The sequence below is a fragment of the Culex quinquefasciatus genome, chromosome 1, assembly GCF_015732765.1.
Source record: "Culex quinquefasciatus strain JHB chromosome 1, VPISU_Cqui_1.0_pri_paternal, whole genome shotgun sequence".
Classification (NCBI taxonomy): domain Eukaryota; kingdom Metazoa; phylum Arthropoda; class Insecta; order Diptera; family Culicidae; genus Culex; species Culex quinquefasciatus.
This window is the reverse complement of record NC_051861.1, coordinates 35212994-35227266: the sequence shown is the minus strand read 5'-3', so window position 1 is coordinate 35227266 and position 14273 is coordinate 35212994. Positions and strand designations below refer to the sequence as shown.

The 14273-nt window shown below is 38.0% G+C and overlaps 1 protein-coding gene across 4 annotated transcripts in view; it reads right to left on the bottom strand.

The window, feature by feature from the left end:
* LOC6039164 (diacylglycerol kinase theta) overlaps positions 1 to 14273 on the bottom strand; it is a 71889-nt gene that overhangs the window by 26778 nt on the left and 30838 nt on the right. For 3 of the 4 annotated variants that reach the window (XM_038249350.1, XM_038249353.1, XM_038249351.1), the window contains exons 3-6: positions 12538 to 12720; positions 12234 to 12425; positions 7513 to 7719; positions 401 to 568 (exon numbers count right to left, since the gene is read on the bottom strand). In XM_038249350.1, the coding sequence (XP_038105278.1) occupies positions 401 to 568; positions 7513 to 7719; positions 12234 to 12425; positions 12538 to 12720 (750 nt within the window). Of the gene's footprint in view, positions 1 to 400; positions 569 to 6216; positions 6773 to 7512; positions 7720 to 12233; positions 12426 to 12537; positions 12721 to 14273 lie in introns of those variants that run through there. The other variant, XM_038249352.1, reaches the window with a different exon arrangement.

Below are 14273 nucleotides of genomic sequence, written 5' to 3'. Positions count from 1 at the left end.
GCGAGTGAGAGAGTGCGTGAGTCAGGTGTGATCTTAAAGTATTTATGCCAAACGAATCGACTGGGAGGGAAGAGTGGGTCAAAAATTGAACAGAAAAGTCATCAAAGAAATGGGTGGGAGGCTTCCCAACACGATCTCTTCGAAAATAACAAGATCAAAAGGAGGAGAAAAATAACTGTGTTTGATTCGTTGTTGAAATGAGTGCCACTCCTCATCGGATGCTGAGCGCTCACACAGTGTGCCAGAGAGCGTCCCAGAGAGGAGCGTCTCTGAGCGCAACCACTCACACAGCATCCAGCGCACAACTACACCGAAAAATGCATCGTTTTCCGACATGGCAAAAACAACAGATGAAAATGAGGAAAAGTGAGTGCCGCGTGTGAGTGCTCCACACACTTACCTTCATCGCGTTCCTCCTTTTCCTTATCTTTCTTATCTTTATCTTTGTCACTCTTGTGCGCAGAATCGGGCTTCGACGACGAGTGAGAGCCAGAACTGCCCTCCGCCTTCTGCAGGTCGTCGCTGCAGCGTGCGTTATCACTAGCTAGTTCCTCCGAGATGCTGCGAGCTGTGCGTTGCGAGTGAATGGGTGAGCAGCGAGTGAGTGGTTGAGGGGATGAGATCCGATCCGTCACCACGTCCGTCAATCCGTTTGATGATAAGCAGAGTAGGCAAGGGGAAAAAAGACAGAAAAATGTAACAGAGGTTAGTGAGTGAGCCATCATTGATTTGTGTGTATGTGTTTGGCAAAAAAACGAGCATAAAATTGAGTAAAACTCCAAACACTAGGTTAGAATTTTTCCAGCAAATAAAAAGGTTCAGGATCCATCTGCTGGTCCTAAACTAATTGCTTTAATTTAAAGCAAAAACTCTTTCGATGTCTCTTAAACTCTACAAAACAATTTAATGCAAACAATTGGCAAAAGCCAACAAAAATCGCAGGGGATTCTGGGGCGCGAATATGCGAATACAGACAAAGCACTAAATTATATCTCCCTTAACTTTATTGATTTTGCCTTACGGACTGTGACGGTGAATCCGCACTCACAGTGTGTGTGTTTTCTCTCTTTTCCTGTGAACATGCTCTTTCTCTCTCCCTCTCTCTGTTGCACACACCACAGTTTCTACGATTTTTGTTGGGAAATTTGGTACTTTTGTTATTTTAGTATGTATGTGTGTGTCTCCAAAAGAGAAATCATTTTTCACAAAGTTCACTATTTACAAACTGTTGATAATGAGGGCATCATCAGAAAAATGTGTATGGGAATCTACTCTTCAGTTACGTAAAAAATGTATTGAAATTTTATCACAAATTGTCACAAAAACATGTAATCCAAACCCGCCTCTAGACGAATTGCTTCATATGATTTTGCAAATGTTTTAAAAAAATCGTTCCAAAAGCAAAATAATGTCCTAATGAAGTTATTTGATAGGTATTTGCAGCACATTAAAATGAGCCATCAAACATCCAGAATTGGTTTGACTTTTTCTCATAGCTTTTTCAAATTACTGTTAAAAATGATATTTTAAATTACCTTAATATCTTTTTGCAACAGCCTCCCACACCCATACTCCTGCATGTCAAAAGTTTGGGAATTTAATGGACTATAAGCCTACGGAAATAAATGTTTGACCAATCGCAGGTTTTCTCTTAGTTTTACGATTAACATATTAACATATTTTTTTCTCCGTTGACTTTTGCCCAGTAGGCCAACAAGACGGCAATTTTCGGTCTCAATTTTGACATATCGTCAGTTGTGTGCTATCTTGTTACAACGACCATTTAGTACTTTTCGAGAAAATCGATTTTTAAAGTTTGTTGGTAAATAATTTCAAAACTATGAATGATAGAGCCAAACTTTTTGAAGCAATCGGTTCGTATACTACCGCATAACAAACGCACCAAGTTTCAACTAATTTGGTTATACCAGTTAAAAGATACAGTAAATAATGTAAACAAAAATCTGAAAAGCACGTGTCACAAGTGTGTTTCGAAAGTAAAATTGTACTACGTGCCACAAGTGTGCACAGAATTTCGTGGAATTTCCATACAAACTAAAATAAGCTCAAATCAATGGTTTAATCGACTTAATCAGTATATTTTTATAAACAAAAGGTTGCATTGTCTTTAGAAAGTATGTGTGGACATAAATTTGTGAAAAACAAGAAAAAAATTCCACATTTTCCAACAACATATATGACGTGTCAAAAGTGCGCAATCATTTTTATAATAAATTGGTCTATGTCACAAGTGTGTATTGCGATATTCGGGAAACAGAAGCGAGTTTCCAAAATCGGGTTAAATCTTCTCGTAGTGTTTGTTAAGTATAACAAAACGTCATCATTAGCTCATTTTAGACCAAAATGGTCTATGTCACAAGATAGCTGACGATATGTGGAATCCTCGGTAATTCTAGGTTAGTCTCAAGGAGTCGGAGTTATGAATTTGATTAAGAAAATATTAAAATAAAACTTTTTTAAAGTTAGATTTAGTTTTCCGTAAAACGGGGTGACTTTGATACGTATCGGCCGCCACAGTTCGATGACTATGATATGCTCATTTTCAACATAGGCCACTCCATGGATGAACTGTTTCAATGAAAAAGTGAACACAATTTCGTGGTGGTCAATGTTCAACAAATCATGGAAAATCGATGATTGAACATAATGATTTGCTTTTACCTTCATGGGAAAGCTTTTCTTGCGATCTTTCGATTGATGTATAGACCGGCTGTGTATTTTTACGTTTTATATCAAGTTTCTAAACATTGACCCTTGAAATCCACAAATTCGGGACACTTTTTTCTTACGATGTAAACAAACTTTTTTTTCTCTCCAGGAGTACTTATCTTTTTCAAAATAATGACTTCACACACTGAAACCAATAAAACTTATGCTTAGTAATGTTTTATGAATGGTCTGATATCTTTTTTTGTGAAAATATCAGTTAAATTCAGGTGTTCCACAATGGTGGGAGGCACAATCACATCCCACAATCATGGAACAGGCAATTTGGAGGCAGTGTTTTGCAGCTTTGGTTAAAATAGTCTTGAAAGGCAGGTTTTTGTTTACTTGTGTACTACTTTTATTAGTGAAATAGCAAGAGAATGTCCAAATAAAGGTCCTAAAAATAGTAAGATCGACAGAAAAGTTGCATTTTGTATCCTATTGACAAATTACCACAAAAGTGTTCCGAATTTGTGGGTGTTCCGAATATGTGGGATGACTGTACTTAGGGAATGGGGGGGAGCGTGGCAGAGAAGTGCTTAAAATACCCCGAGAAGAACTTTCCATAAAATTTTGAAAAGTTTAAAAAGTTAGTTAATTATAACTAAGAAAATGTTGATAAAAAGCATTATTTCAAACTTCTCAAAGTGTCATTAGTTTCTCAATGAACATGATTTTGAATCGGAAAACGGAATGCATTTTCTGATTCCTTGGACAATTTTCCATTAGGAGAAGGTAAAATAAATGATAAATGATGTGTGTTTTTGAAACATAATTCAAACAAATATTTCCAAATGTATAGGCAATTTCAGTTGAACAAATTTCATATAAAATGTGTTAACTAAACTACATCAGCTACGCACGGTATGGAGGAAGCAAAATATTATAAATCGAAAACACCCATGGGAGATTTATCCGAAGAAAGTTGTGTTTCACCTTCCTGATCAAAAATATGTTCGATTCAAAATATTCTATCGGTGAAAAACGCGTTTTTCAGAAAAAAATGTGTTTTTATAATAATGGAGACGCGTGGTACTAAAAAACGAAACTATTGGCACTACGCCCCCCGGGGCATGGCCTTCCTCTAACGTGGGATTTCTGCTCCAGCGCCTCTGACGAGACAGGAGAAACCGGGACCGACGTTTTACTTCACCATCCGATAGAAGCTCAGTGGATAAGGCGGGAATCGAACCCGCGTCTCATAGCATAGCGTGGTACTAAATTAAAATTAAAAAAATATTAAAAAAGTACTTATTTCGAAAGTTTATTCCAATCAAAGGCAAAAGAAATGTAAAACATTTTGAAACACGTCATATAATGAGGTTTATTAACAAATTACTAGAATTCATTTGGCTTCATCCATAAATTACGTAACGCTAAAATCTGCCAAAATGTTTATAATAATAAAAAAACTAACTTAATCCACCTATGTGGTTGGTGCCTTCCTCACTGTTTTCCAACAATGGGTGATATGTAATATGATGGGTTTGGACACAAATTTTGTCTAATTTCGTTAAGTTCCGGAATACAAAAAACACACATATCACTCAAGGGCTCATAAGTGGCATCATAAGTGGTCATAGCTTGAGGCAGGGTTGCCAGATCTTAAATGTTTTGGACTCGTTGGAAAGGTCTTTCAATTACCTAACTAACGATGTAAAGCATGATGATGTTTGGTACAGTTTACTGCCATTTATTCAACTTCTGCGAAAACACATTTTTATACATAACTTTTGAACTACTTATCGGAACTTCAAACAATTCAATAGCACCGTAAGGGACCCTAAACCAAGTCGATTGCGACTGGTTTGGTCAAAATCGGTTCAGCCAGAGCTGAGAAAACTGAGTGACATTATTGGTCACATACGCACACACATACACACGCACATACACACAGACATTTGTTCAGTTTTCGATTCTGAGTCATACATCAAGGTGGGTTTTAGAACTTAAAATAAAAAGTTCAATTTTGGAGCAGGATCAAGGCTTGAAAGGGATCTATCACTGAATGGGACTGCTCGATATTTGACAGAACTTTCTGTCAGCGATCATTTCCCAAAACGATATTTGATCGCTGACACACAACGCCTATCATGATCGTCATTGCTTGGTGATGGTCGGTGAACGTGAACACGAAGACGAAACGAACGAAAAATGAGCACCCCTCAAGCCGCCGCCCGAACGAAACAACGTGCTCTTTCTCTTTCTCTCGTTTTTGTCTTTCTCTTCCTAGTGTATGCTGCGTGGTGACAGAAGTCATATCATTGGAGCGATGATCGAAATCTCGGTAGAATGTCAAACGACTGCTCTCTTATCATTTTTTTCCTGGAGGAAAGTCAATTATTGTGTGAGTGACTTTGCGTAGCACTCATTCCTATGTGTGTGAAACGAACGAAAGTAGAATGTAAAAATCAGGTTGTCGTGGTGAAGACGATTCTAGTGTTCTTTCAGCTATCACAAACAATGTCAAAATTTCGCAAGCACTGAGCAGGATTATAGCCTTACCTCAGTGAGGAAGGCAAAAATGTTTTCGAGTTTTAAAATACCCTTAAATTTCCCATGTTTAAGAGACATTAAATATGAGAAGCCATGCGTCTCCATAGTTTTAAAATAATTATTAAACTTTATGGAGATGCTTTGCTGCTCAAATCAAGTCCGTCCCATATGTAATTTCGTCAATTTTGAGTTAATGATGTAGTCATGTGAACTATCAGTAAAAATAATCAAATTTAATAGCTTATTCTGAAAACCGTGAATTTCTAACACATAGACTTATGGACAGGACAAATTTGCCTTGCGTTTTTCTCAGCTCGGCTTGTTTTTACATATGGGACGGACTAGTTAGAGCGGCAGCATAGTAGTGATGTGGTTTTCGTTATTCGAATAATTTTTAAATCAGATTATTCGATAGAAAAACAACGCAAATTTATATCACACCCTTTTATTTTTCAGCATCATGTGCTGAAGATTCAGCAATCGTTACTGGTTTTACAGTTATCATATTTTTAATGAATTCCTTGGACAATTTTCTATGAAATGCAACCAGAAGAATTTTTTTTAGGCTAACAGTGGGAAAGTTTCAAGTAAAAAATTAAAAAGTTTTCTAGAAAAATAAAGGGATTTCTGTTAACTATCGATAGGTGAACGTTCCCTCCAAATTTGGTCCAAATCGGTGAAGGTCGAGTCCAAAAGTGTACCCAGTTCAATCGTATCAATCGTACATAAACAATACTTTATCAACTTATTTTCTGAGTTTTGACCAGAAGGTTAAATACTTCAACTGATTTGTAAAGTACTAGCTTACAAAAGCTCAAAAACACGTAACAGCAATAACAGCAGCATTTGCAGCAAGGTTAGTTTGGCAGAAGAAAACTTTTTCAAACGCAATCATACAAAACCAACAAACAAATCAAACAACGCAATAATCAATATAAACAATTCACGAAACTAAACTAAACGAAAGGAGAAAAAAAAATCAAGCAAATTCACCTCTCCGCTCTCTACATCCCGTCTTGCTCCATCCCATGGAGCACTTTCGCATGCGACGATAAATCCTGCCCAGCAAATGCCCTCCTCCCGTCCGCCGGTTCTCCTTGTCGGCCTGCTGGTCTCCTTTCGATGTCGTCACTGCACACCCGGAAGCGACATTTCGAGCATTTAATTTAGCATCGGTGACCACCTTGGCCGTACTGCTGCTATCGTCATCGTCCTCCTCCTCTTCCTCGTCTTCGTCATCCCCGCCAAGTGCAGCATCCTCGTCGATGAACACAAAGCTGCTGACGTCACCGTACGAGTACGCGTCGTTCACCGTCCGCAGGAGGCGACCGCCGGCAGCAACTCGTCCGTCGTTTGGATCGTCGTTACGGACGCAGCCGTCACCGGCGAGCAACTCGACTTGTGCGGCGGAAGCGGCGACGGACATCCGGAGGACACGTTCGAGTCGGTGGTGCTGCAGAGGGGCGACCGCTTCTTGGCCCGGTCTTTGGCGCGCAGAAAGGGCAACATGCGGAGTCGCTTCGGGATGCTGTCGGTTTGGTCCTGGAAGGAGCGGCTTCGCATGACGACGGTGTCCTTGGGCGTGCCCAGTTTGGTGGCCGCCACCTTGCGCATCGCCGGGTGAATCAGGTTCCGGCTGGGGACCGGCCGAAAGGGGCTCACCGGAGTGTCCTCCAGCGCCAGCAGCAGGTCCGTATCGCTGGGATAGCGCGGTTGACTCGACTCGCTCTCGTCGCCGTCGTCGAAGAAGGTAAAGACTGGAAGCTTGTACGGCATCGGAGAGGGTGCCGCGCTCGTTCCGTTGGTCACGATGCCCGGCGGGGACGGCTCGTCAAAGTCCTGCCCGATGGTCCACAGTTCCGCTTCCCGGGGGGATTTGGTGATTTGTGGTTTTTGTATGTTTTTGGTTTTTTGAGTTTTTTTTTATGAGGCGTTAGTTTCGAGTGGGGCGCGGACACAACATCGACAGAGTAGTGAGAGCGTACACAGTTGAGGTGGGCGAGGAATGCGACATTGAACCGAAAACAGGAGTGTGTGTTTGTGTGTGTGGACATATAAATAAGAAACGAAAAAAAGAAAGATGAAGATAACAAAATTAAAAAAGGGGAACGCAATACTCATTAAAGAACAAAATAAGTTAAATTTAGAGAAATTCCGAAAATTTTCAAGATTCACTGAAGCAAAGAGCAGTACTAACAACTTTTGCGATAAAGCCCACATTGTAACAATTGACCAAATTCACTTGTGTTTAGTACCTGATAAAAACATAACAGCCAAAAGTATACTTACGGCACGAGTAGTCCCGCGGCAGGCCCGGTGTTCCCTTGTTCTTGTTCTGCACCCCGATGATTGCTTCCATTGGCACTTCTGTTCGCGGGATGGAGACGGCGTGCGGCGGCAGGTAGATCGGCTGCAGCGTCCCGAACGTGCACTCCGACGGCAGGTTGGTCCGGCAGCCGCCGTGCGTCGTCGTGCCGCACCACTCGCAGCGGTAACCTGGCCATCGAGGAAAGAAGCAACAATTAATAAATGTTTCCATAACAAACAACTTATAATACCATGCGTCTACATGAAAATTTAGAAAGGTTTAAATGTGATAGAGACGCACGATGTTTTATTCTCTTCAACCTTAATATACAGTTCCTACAGTCTGAGTCTGACTAAAGTTTTCCAAAACCAAAAACAACATGAATCTCGAATGTAAGCTCGGTTTGACGAAAACTCGATTATCCCAAAACAAGTACATTTTCCAGACAATTTTGCTAGTAAAAATTAAGGGGTTTCCTAACCAGCATGAATAGAATTACCAGAAACCACGCAAAATTGCTCAAAATTTATAAAAATAACTTGGAATTACTGCCTAGCTTCCATCATATTGAGAAACCGAAAAGTCGTTTGAATTGGATCGATTGACAGCTGTCAAACGCACAAATCACGTGCTTGGAGAACCCAGCACAAAATTCCCGGGATTTTTCGAAACCCGAATTTCACGAAAAAAGAAATAAAACAAAATAAAACAAAAATCTAGTTTTGGCCTGAAAATTACAATTTGAAATCAGCATATATCAGGATTCATTTGGGTTAAAGGGGAAAATTGTTAAAAATTGTGTTTAAAGATTCGCAAAATGCCTATTTTGTAATTAATTTTATATTTTTATTAAATGACTGCATAATATACAGTGCGAGTAAAAACAAGTACAATAAAAATGTTGAAAAAATAAATAAAAAATAAGGAATAGGAGATAGGCACTGTTTAAGCCATTTTGTTGACAAAATTATTTATGATGTTTTGATTTATATGAGTTTTGATTTATATGAGGGGTCTTCGATTTGCGTGAAACTTTGTTCTAAGGGGTAACTTTTGTCCCTGAACACGAATCCGTTTTTTGATATCTCGTGACGGAGGGGCGGTACGACCCCTTTCCATTTTTAACATGCGAAAAAAGAGGTGTTAATTTGCAGCCTGAAGCGGTGATGAGATAGAAATTTGGTGTCAAAGGGACTTTTATGTGAAATTAGACGCCCGATTTGATGGCGTACTCAGATTTCCGAAAAAAAGGATTTTTCATCGAAAAAACACTAAAAAAGTTTTAAAAGTTCTCCCATTTTCCGTTACTCTACTGTAAACAATTTTGGAACATGTCATTTTATGGGAAATTTAATGTACTTTTCGAATCTACATTGACCCAGAAGGGTCATTTTTTCATTTAGAACAAAATTTTTCATTTTAAAATTTCGTGTTTTTTCTAACTTTGCTGGGTTATTTTTTAGAGTGAAATAATGTTCTACAAAGTTGTAGAACAGACAACTACAAAAAATTTGATATATAAACATAAGGGGTTTGCTCATAAACATCACGAGTTGGAGATTTTTCATCTTCCTGCCATTCATTTTTGTCAAACTAGCAGTTAAATTTTGTTTTAGATCATATTGTAATTCATAACTAGACGGTTGGAAATGGCGTTTGTTTGTGACCCTTTTTTGAACATAAAAAACTCGTATACCTCCTTGCCCTGATATACAGTGTAAACTAACAGGATATCGTTTCAATAAAATTACAATTACAATTACAATTACAATTACAATTATAAATTCAAGAAAAGGTATTGCTTGTAAAATTGGCAGCTGTCAACAAAAATGCTATAAAAATATTTAAACATGAGAACGCATGTATTTACGACAATTTTTTACAAAAAGTAAATTTCTAGGAAAAACCTGACTTAATCCACCAGAAGCTGGTTGCTGCCTTTCTCCTAAAAACCTTGCAACCACACACTACGAAAGCTTTGGCTAATGCTTCCTTAGTAAAGACACTATACATCTGAGTGCTGCCATCTATCATATTATACTTTTTGAAAGCTCTGCAGTGTTTGTGTGCGTGGCACGCACTGTGTGCACTGAGCGGAAAGTTCCGACAGCTATCCATCGGAGCTTTCTAATTATGTAAATAATAACCCTTTTTTGTATCAACCAAAACAGTTTTTCGAACATAACACTGGTTGAATTTAAAAAAAGATTTTAAGGACCTGAAGACGAATCCAAAAACATAGATCCGGACAAAATCGGTAGAGCCAGTTCCGAGAAAAGTGAGTGAGAAAAAAATTCAACGTCCATCCACACGCACAGCCATTTGCTCAGAATTTGATTCTGAGCCGATATGTATATGTAAAGGTATATCTTGGAGGCTTGCTTGAAAATTTAAATTTTTCAGTGATTTTTGAGTGATTTTATGATAGAATATATAGAAAGTGACTTATTTTTCGAAAATACACTCAACCCCCGGTGGTTGGTCACTTTTTCGTTTGACACTTTTTTAGTTTGTACCCCGTTGGTTGGTCAAAGTCAAACTAAAAAGTGACGAACTGTCACTTTTTACACGTCGCTCATGCACACTATCAAAACAAACGTTTGATAGTGTGTGTGATCTAAAACGTGACCCCGTTCGTTTGACAACGGGTTTGGTTTGGTGTCAAACCATCGGGGATTGAGTGTATTAGAAAATTTTCGATAAATTGAAAAATACATCATTTGACAATTTTGCCCATTACCGACAATTATCGACATTACCGACGGCTATTTGATTGTATTGCAGAAATTTTTTTTAACAGAACGGGGATCAAATTCTGGATTGGTGATCCGACACGCTACCACCGCGCCATGGAACGCTTCATGACATTAGTGTGACAGAGCACATACATTTTCTTCTTTCTGGCTATAGTTGACAGTATTGGTGAAGACTGCAGATCGCTGACATGTTTACACACTAGGGTGCCCAGAATATGGGACTTTTTCTCAAAACCTCGCTCCACAAGCTGAATATTGTTCCTTGAGCTATTTTAGGACTCTAGGCCAAATATGAGCCAAATCGGTCATCATTTACCCATTGATACTCGCAGGTGAAGTTTGTATGGAAAAAATCGAAAAAATGTATGGAAAACCCAATTTTCTCACGGTTTGGTCTGCACGGCGGGCTACTTCTTTTCAAATATTCCCAAAAGTGAGATTCTCATTGGAAATTAAATGCTCTACAACTTTGTAGAACATACACCCAAAATTCAGAGTCGAGATAATCGTTCTCTCAAAATTTATTGAGGGCTCAGTGCCAAAATCGATAGAATAATGGTACCAACTCACACCATCATAACAAATGAGTTCATTCGTTAGTTGAATCAATAAATCTCCAACAAGTGTCATACATCGACTTCTGACTTCTCCTTGGTCACCAAGCTGTGGTGGCCGAGGCAGCTAAGTCATTGTATTGGTTTGTCAAAGGTCTCTGGTTCGATTCCCGTTGTCGACACTTTTGGTTTTTTGTTTGACGGATGAACTTTTTTGCAAATGAACCTCGAGAGAATAGTTCTATTGCCCATCTCGAGCTGTGTTCTCTGCGTCCGTGAATGGTACCACTATTCTCTCGACTCGAAACAATCATTCTCTCGGACTAGCGCTGCCAGTTTTGGGTGTACCAACGCTGTAAAACTCGATCCTAAAAAGTTATCAACGAGTTAAAAAAGTCATTTTTGTATGAAAATCATTTTTTTCTCCAACTTTAGGCTTGGGTATCAATGGGTTAATCTCAACCAATTTCGCTCAAAATTTACACAGATGCTTAAAATAACCCAAAAAACCATTTTCCGCTTGTGGAGCAGGGGGTCATTTTTTCTGGGCACCCTATTACACACGGGTGAAATTGTTTTATGCGCTTGCTGCAAAATCTGTTGTAAAAAGGTAACATTTGTTGTATCAAATCCACTATGACATATTTTGATGCATTTTTTTTTTCCTGTGAGTGTGGCACAGCACATAACCACTAATTGTTTTACAATCAAAAAGGGTAAATTTTAATTGAAATACATTTTAGGATAAAATGACGAATTTATTAATTTTGTTTATTGAATTCACTCCTGGTAGCTTCACAAATCATGTGAAAGTTGTTTTAATGCTTATTTGTACAAAAATTGTGTCTCATTTCAACATATTTACAATATTCAACATATCTACAATATATTATATCTGAGGCGGGCCATTCTGACCCGCTGGCCCTATATTGACGATTGTCATGAGTGGAAAACTTGTGAAGATACAGCGGTTTTAAAAATTAAAATGTTGAATAACAGAGGTATTGGCAATTTTTTGGTACTCTTTGACCATTTTTATAAGACAGACTTAATTTTTCAGTCTTATAAATATTTTTACAGGAAACCTCGTCTATATTTTGATTTTTTGATAATTTTTTTACTGTTTATTGTACAAAGCAATCGATGTCTACTGATAAACATTATTTTTTTTGAAATTTGTAAATATTTTTGTATTTTTATTATTTTTAATTTTCGATTTGGTGTCTCGGTTAAAGCTGTAGATAAATAATGATAAGAAAAAAAACATGCTTGATTTATTTATTTTTGCTAATTCTGAGAATTATCTCTAACGTTTTTATATAATTTTTTACTCTAAAATGCATTAACTACATTTCAAAAACAAAAAATCCATGCCAAACGGATATCACTCACCTGTAAGGCATTCGTAGGACCAGCATGCCTTCTTGCAGTACGCGCACTTCGATGATTGCGGAAGATTGCCCTCGCGCCAGTGGTGCTGGTGCTTGACGTGACCCAGTTCCTTGCCCGGCACGTACGTGGCATTCTCCTTGCAGTCGGGGATCGCAAAGTCCTGACACTCGACGTGGGCAAAGTACTCACAAACTGTGTTTAAAAATAGAAGAAGTAAGAGTCAGAGTCAGAGCAAGAACAAGACGAGCAGCCTCAGCATTATCAATCGATAGGGTACGTGGGCCTGATGGTGTACACAACTTACTTAAACAGTGAACGGCGGGTGTTTCGTCCAGACGTTTCCGGCAGACCGAGCAGAACTTCCGTTTGTGTTGCGTCGGCTCGGACCAGCAGTGCGCGACCGGATTCCGGATGAGATACGGGGCAACGCCTAGGCATGGTGTTATCACGTTCGTCACACACTTTTCATGCACTATAAAGTTGCAGACTGCAGCGGCGAAGGGGGTGTGGGTGGTGGGGGTGAAAAAGAAGGGAAAATTTCAAGTCAGTAAGTGTCAGCAGGAGAGAGACACGATTTATGCAGCGCCAGGATGACTTCAGGATGCACCACAGCAAACTGACTCTCCAAGAGTCGACGAAATCGACGCGTTCAAATCTCCATTTCTGCAGTGTTTTTGCTCCGACGATGTGATAGGAATATTGTTTCTCTTATGTTTTGGTGAAAATAAGAGGGTCATGTTTATCGAAGAATTGAGCTCAAATCTATGTTGGTATTATAAGCCTGATTCTTCCATGCAGGCAGGCAATCAAATAAATTATCACAGATGAGAACAAAAATTAACAAACTACTGAACAATAATACAAGCACATATTACAAAACACGAAATAAAAATGTATTACTACCCTGGTTACACAGAAGATATACAGCAGTTTTTTTTTTAACCATTTTCTGACTGCAAATGGTCAAACAACATTACAATGGTTACGTCCCGGGCAGACGGTAATAACAAAATTCATGTCATTTCAATAACAGATTTTGTTGAAATAACAGAAACTGTTGTTGGATATTCTTGGAAATAAATTTTGGAAGAAAAAATAATAACAATTACTGTTATTTTAACAAACTATGTTATTGGGATGAAATTCAATTAGAAATGTGGAATAAGATAATAATAACATTTTAAGTCATGTTTTTCAAATTATGTTGTCATGAACAACACGAGGTCGTATTTCTATCCCAAGCATTTAGCGCGATTACAAATCCTGTTAAAATAACAAAAAGTGTTATTATTTTATCCTGAACTTCAACTTCAATAAGAAAAAATAATATCTGTTTCTGGTAAAATAACAAGATTTGGTATTGAAGTGATATTATATTGAAAATGTTTAATAGCACGCTAATAAGAGGTAATGTCATACATTTCAAAAACTCTCCTAATAACAAGATTTGTTATTCGTTTGGTATTCTAACTTAGAAATAGAATTACCATTAATCGCAGAAATGGAAAAGTTTTTAAGTGTCCATAACACAATCTGTTATTATTTTTTCTTTTGTTAAATATGTTTAGATCTTTGGGATGATTCTGTCCAAGTTCTTCGGGGTCATTATATTGGTCATGAAATGGGGTCCTTAAGCTAAAATTATTCTGATAAGTTGAAATTTTGAAAATTTGTTTTTTTAAATTGTTTGATATACACCCTAAGGGACGTTGTTTAAAATGGCTAGAACTATGGGATAATTTTTACCAATTTCGTCAGGGTCATTCATTTGACCATGAAATAGGGTCCTTAAGCTAAAATTATTCTAAAAAGTTGAAATTTTGAATGTTGATTTTTTTTTAATTATTTGATATACCCCCTAAGGGACTTTGCTAAAATTGGCTAGAACTAGGGTTTATTTTGACCAATTTCCTCTGGGTCATTACCAATTTCATCGTGGTTATTTATTTGACCATGAAATGAGGTCCTTAAGCTAAAATTATCCCGATAAAATTAACCTTTGAAAGCTGTTTTTTTGATTTTGTTATATTCCCTAAGGGA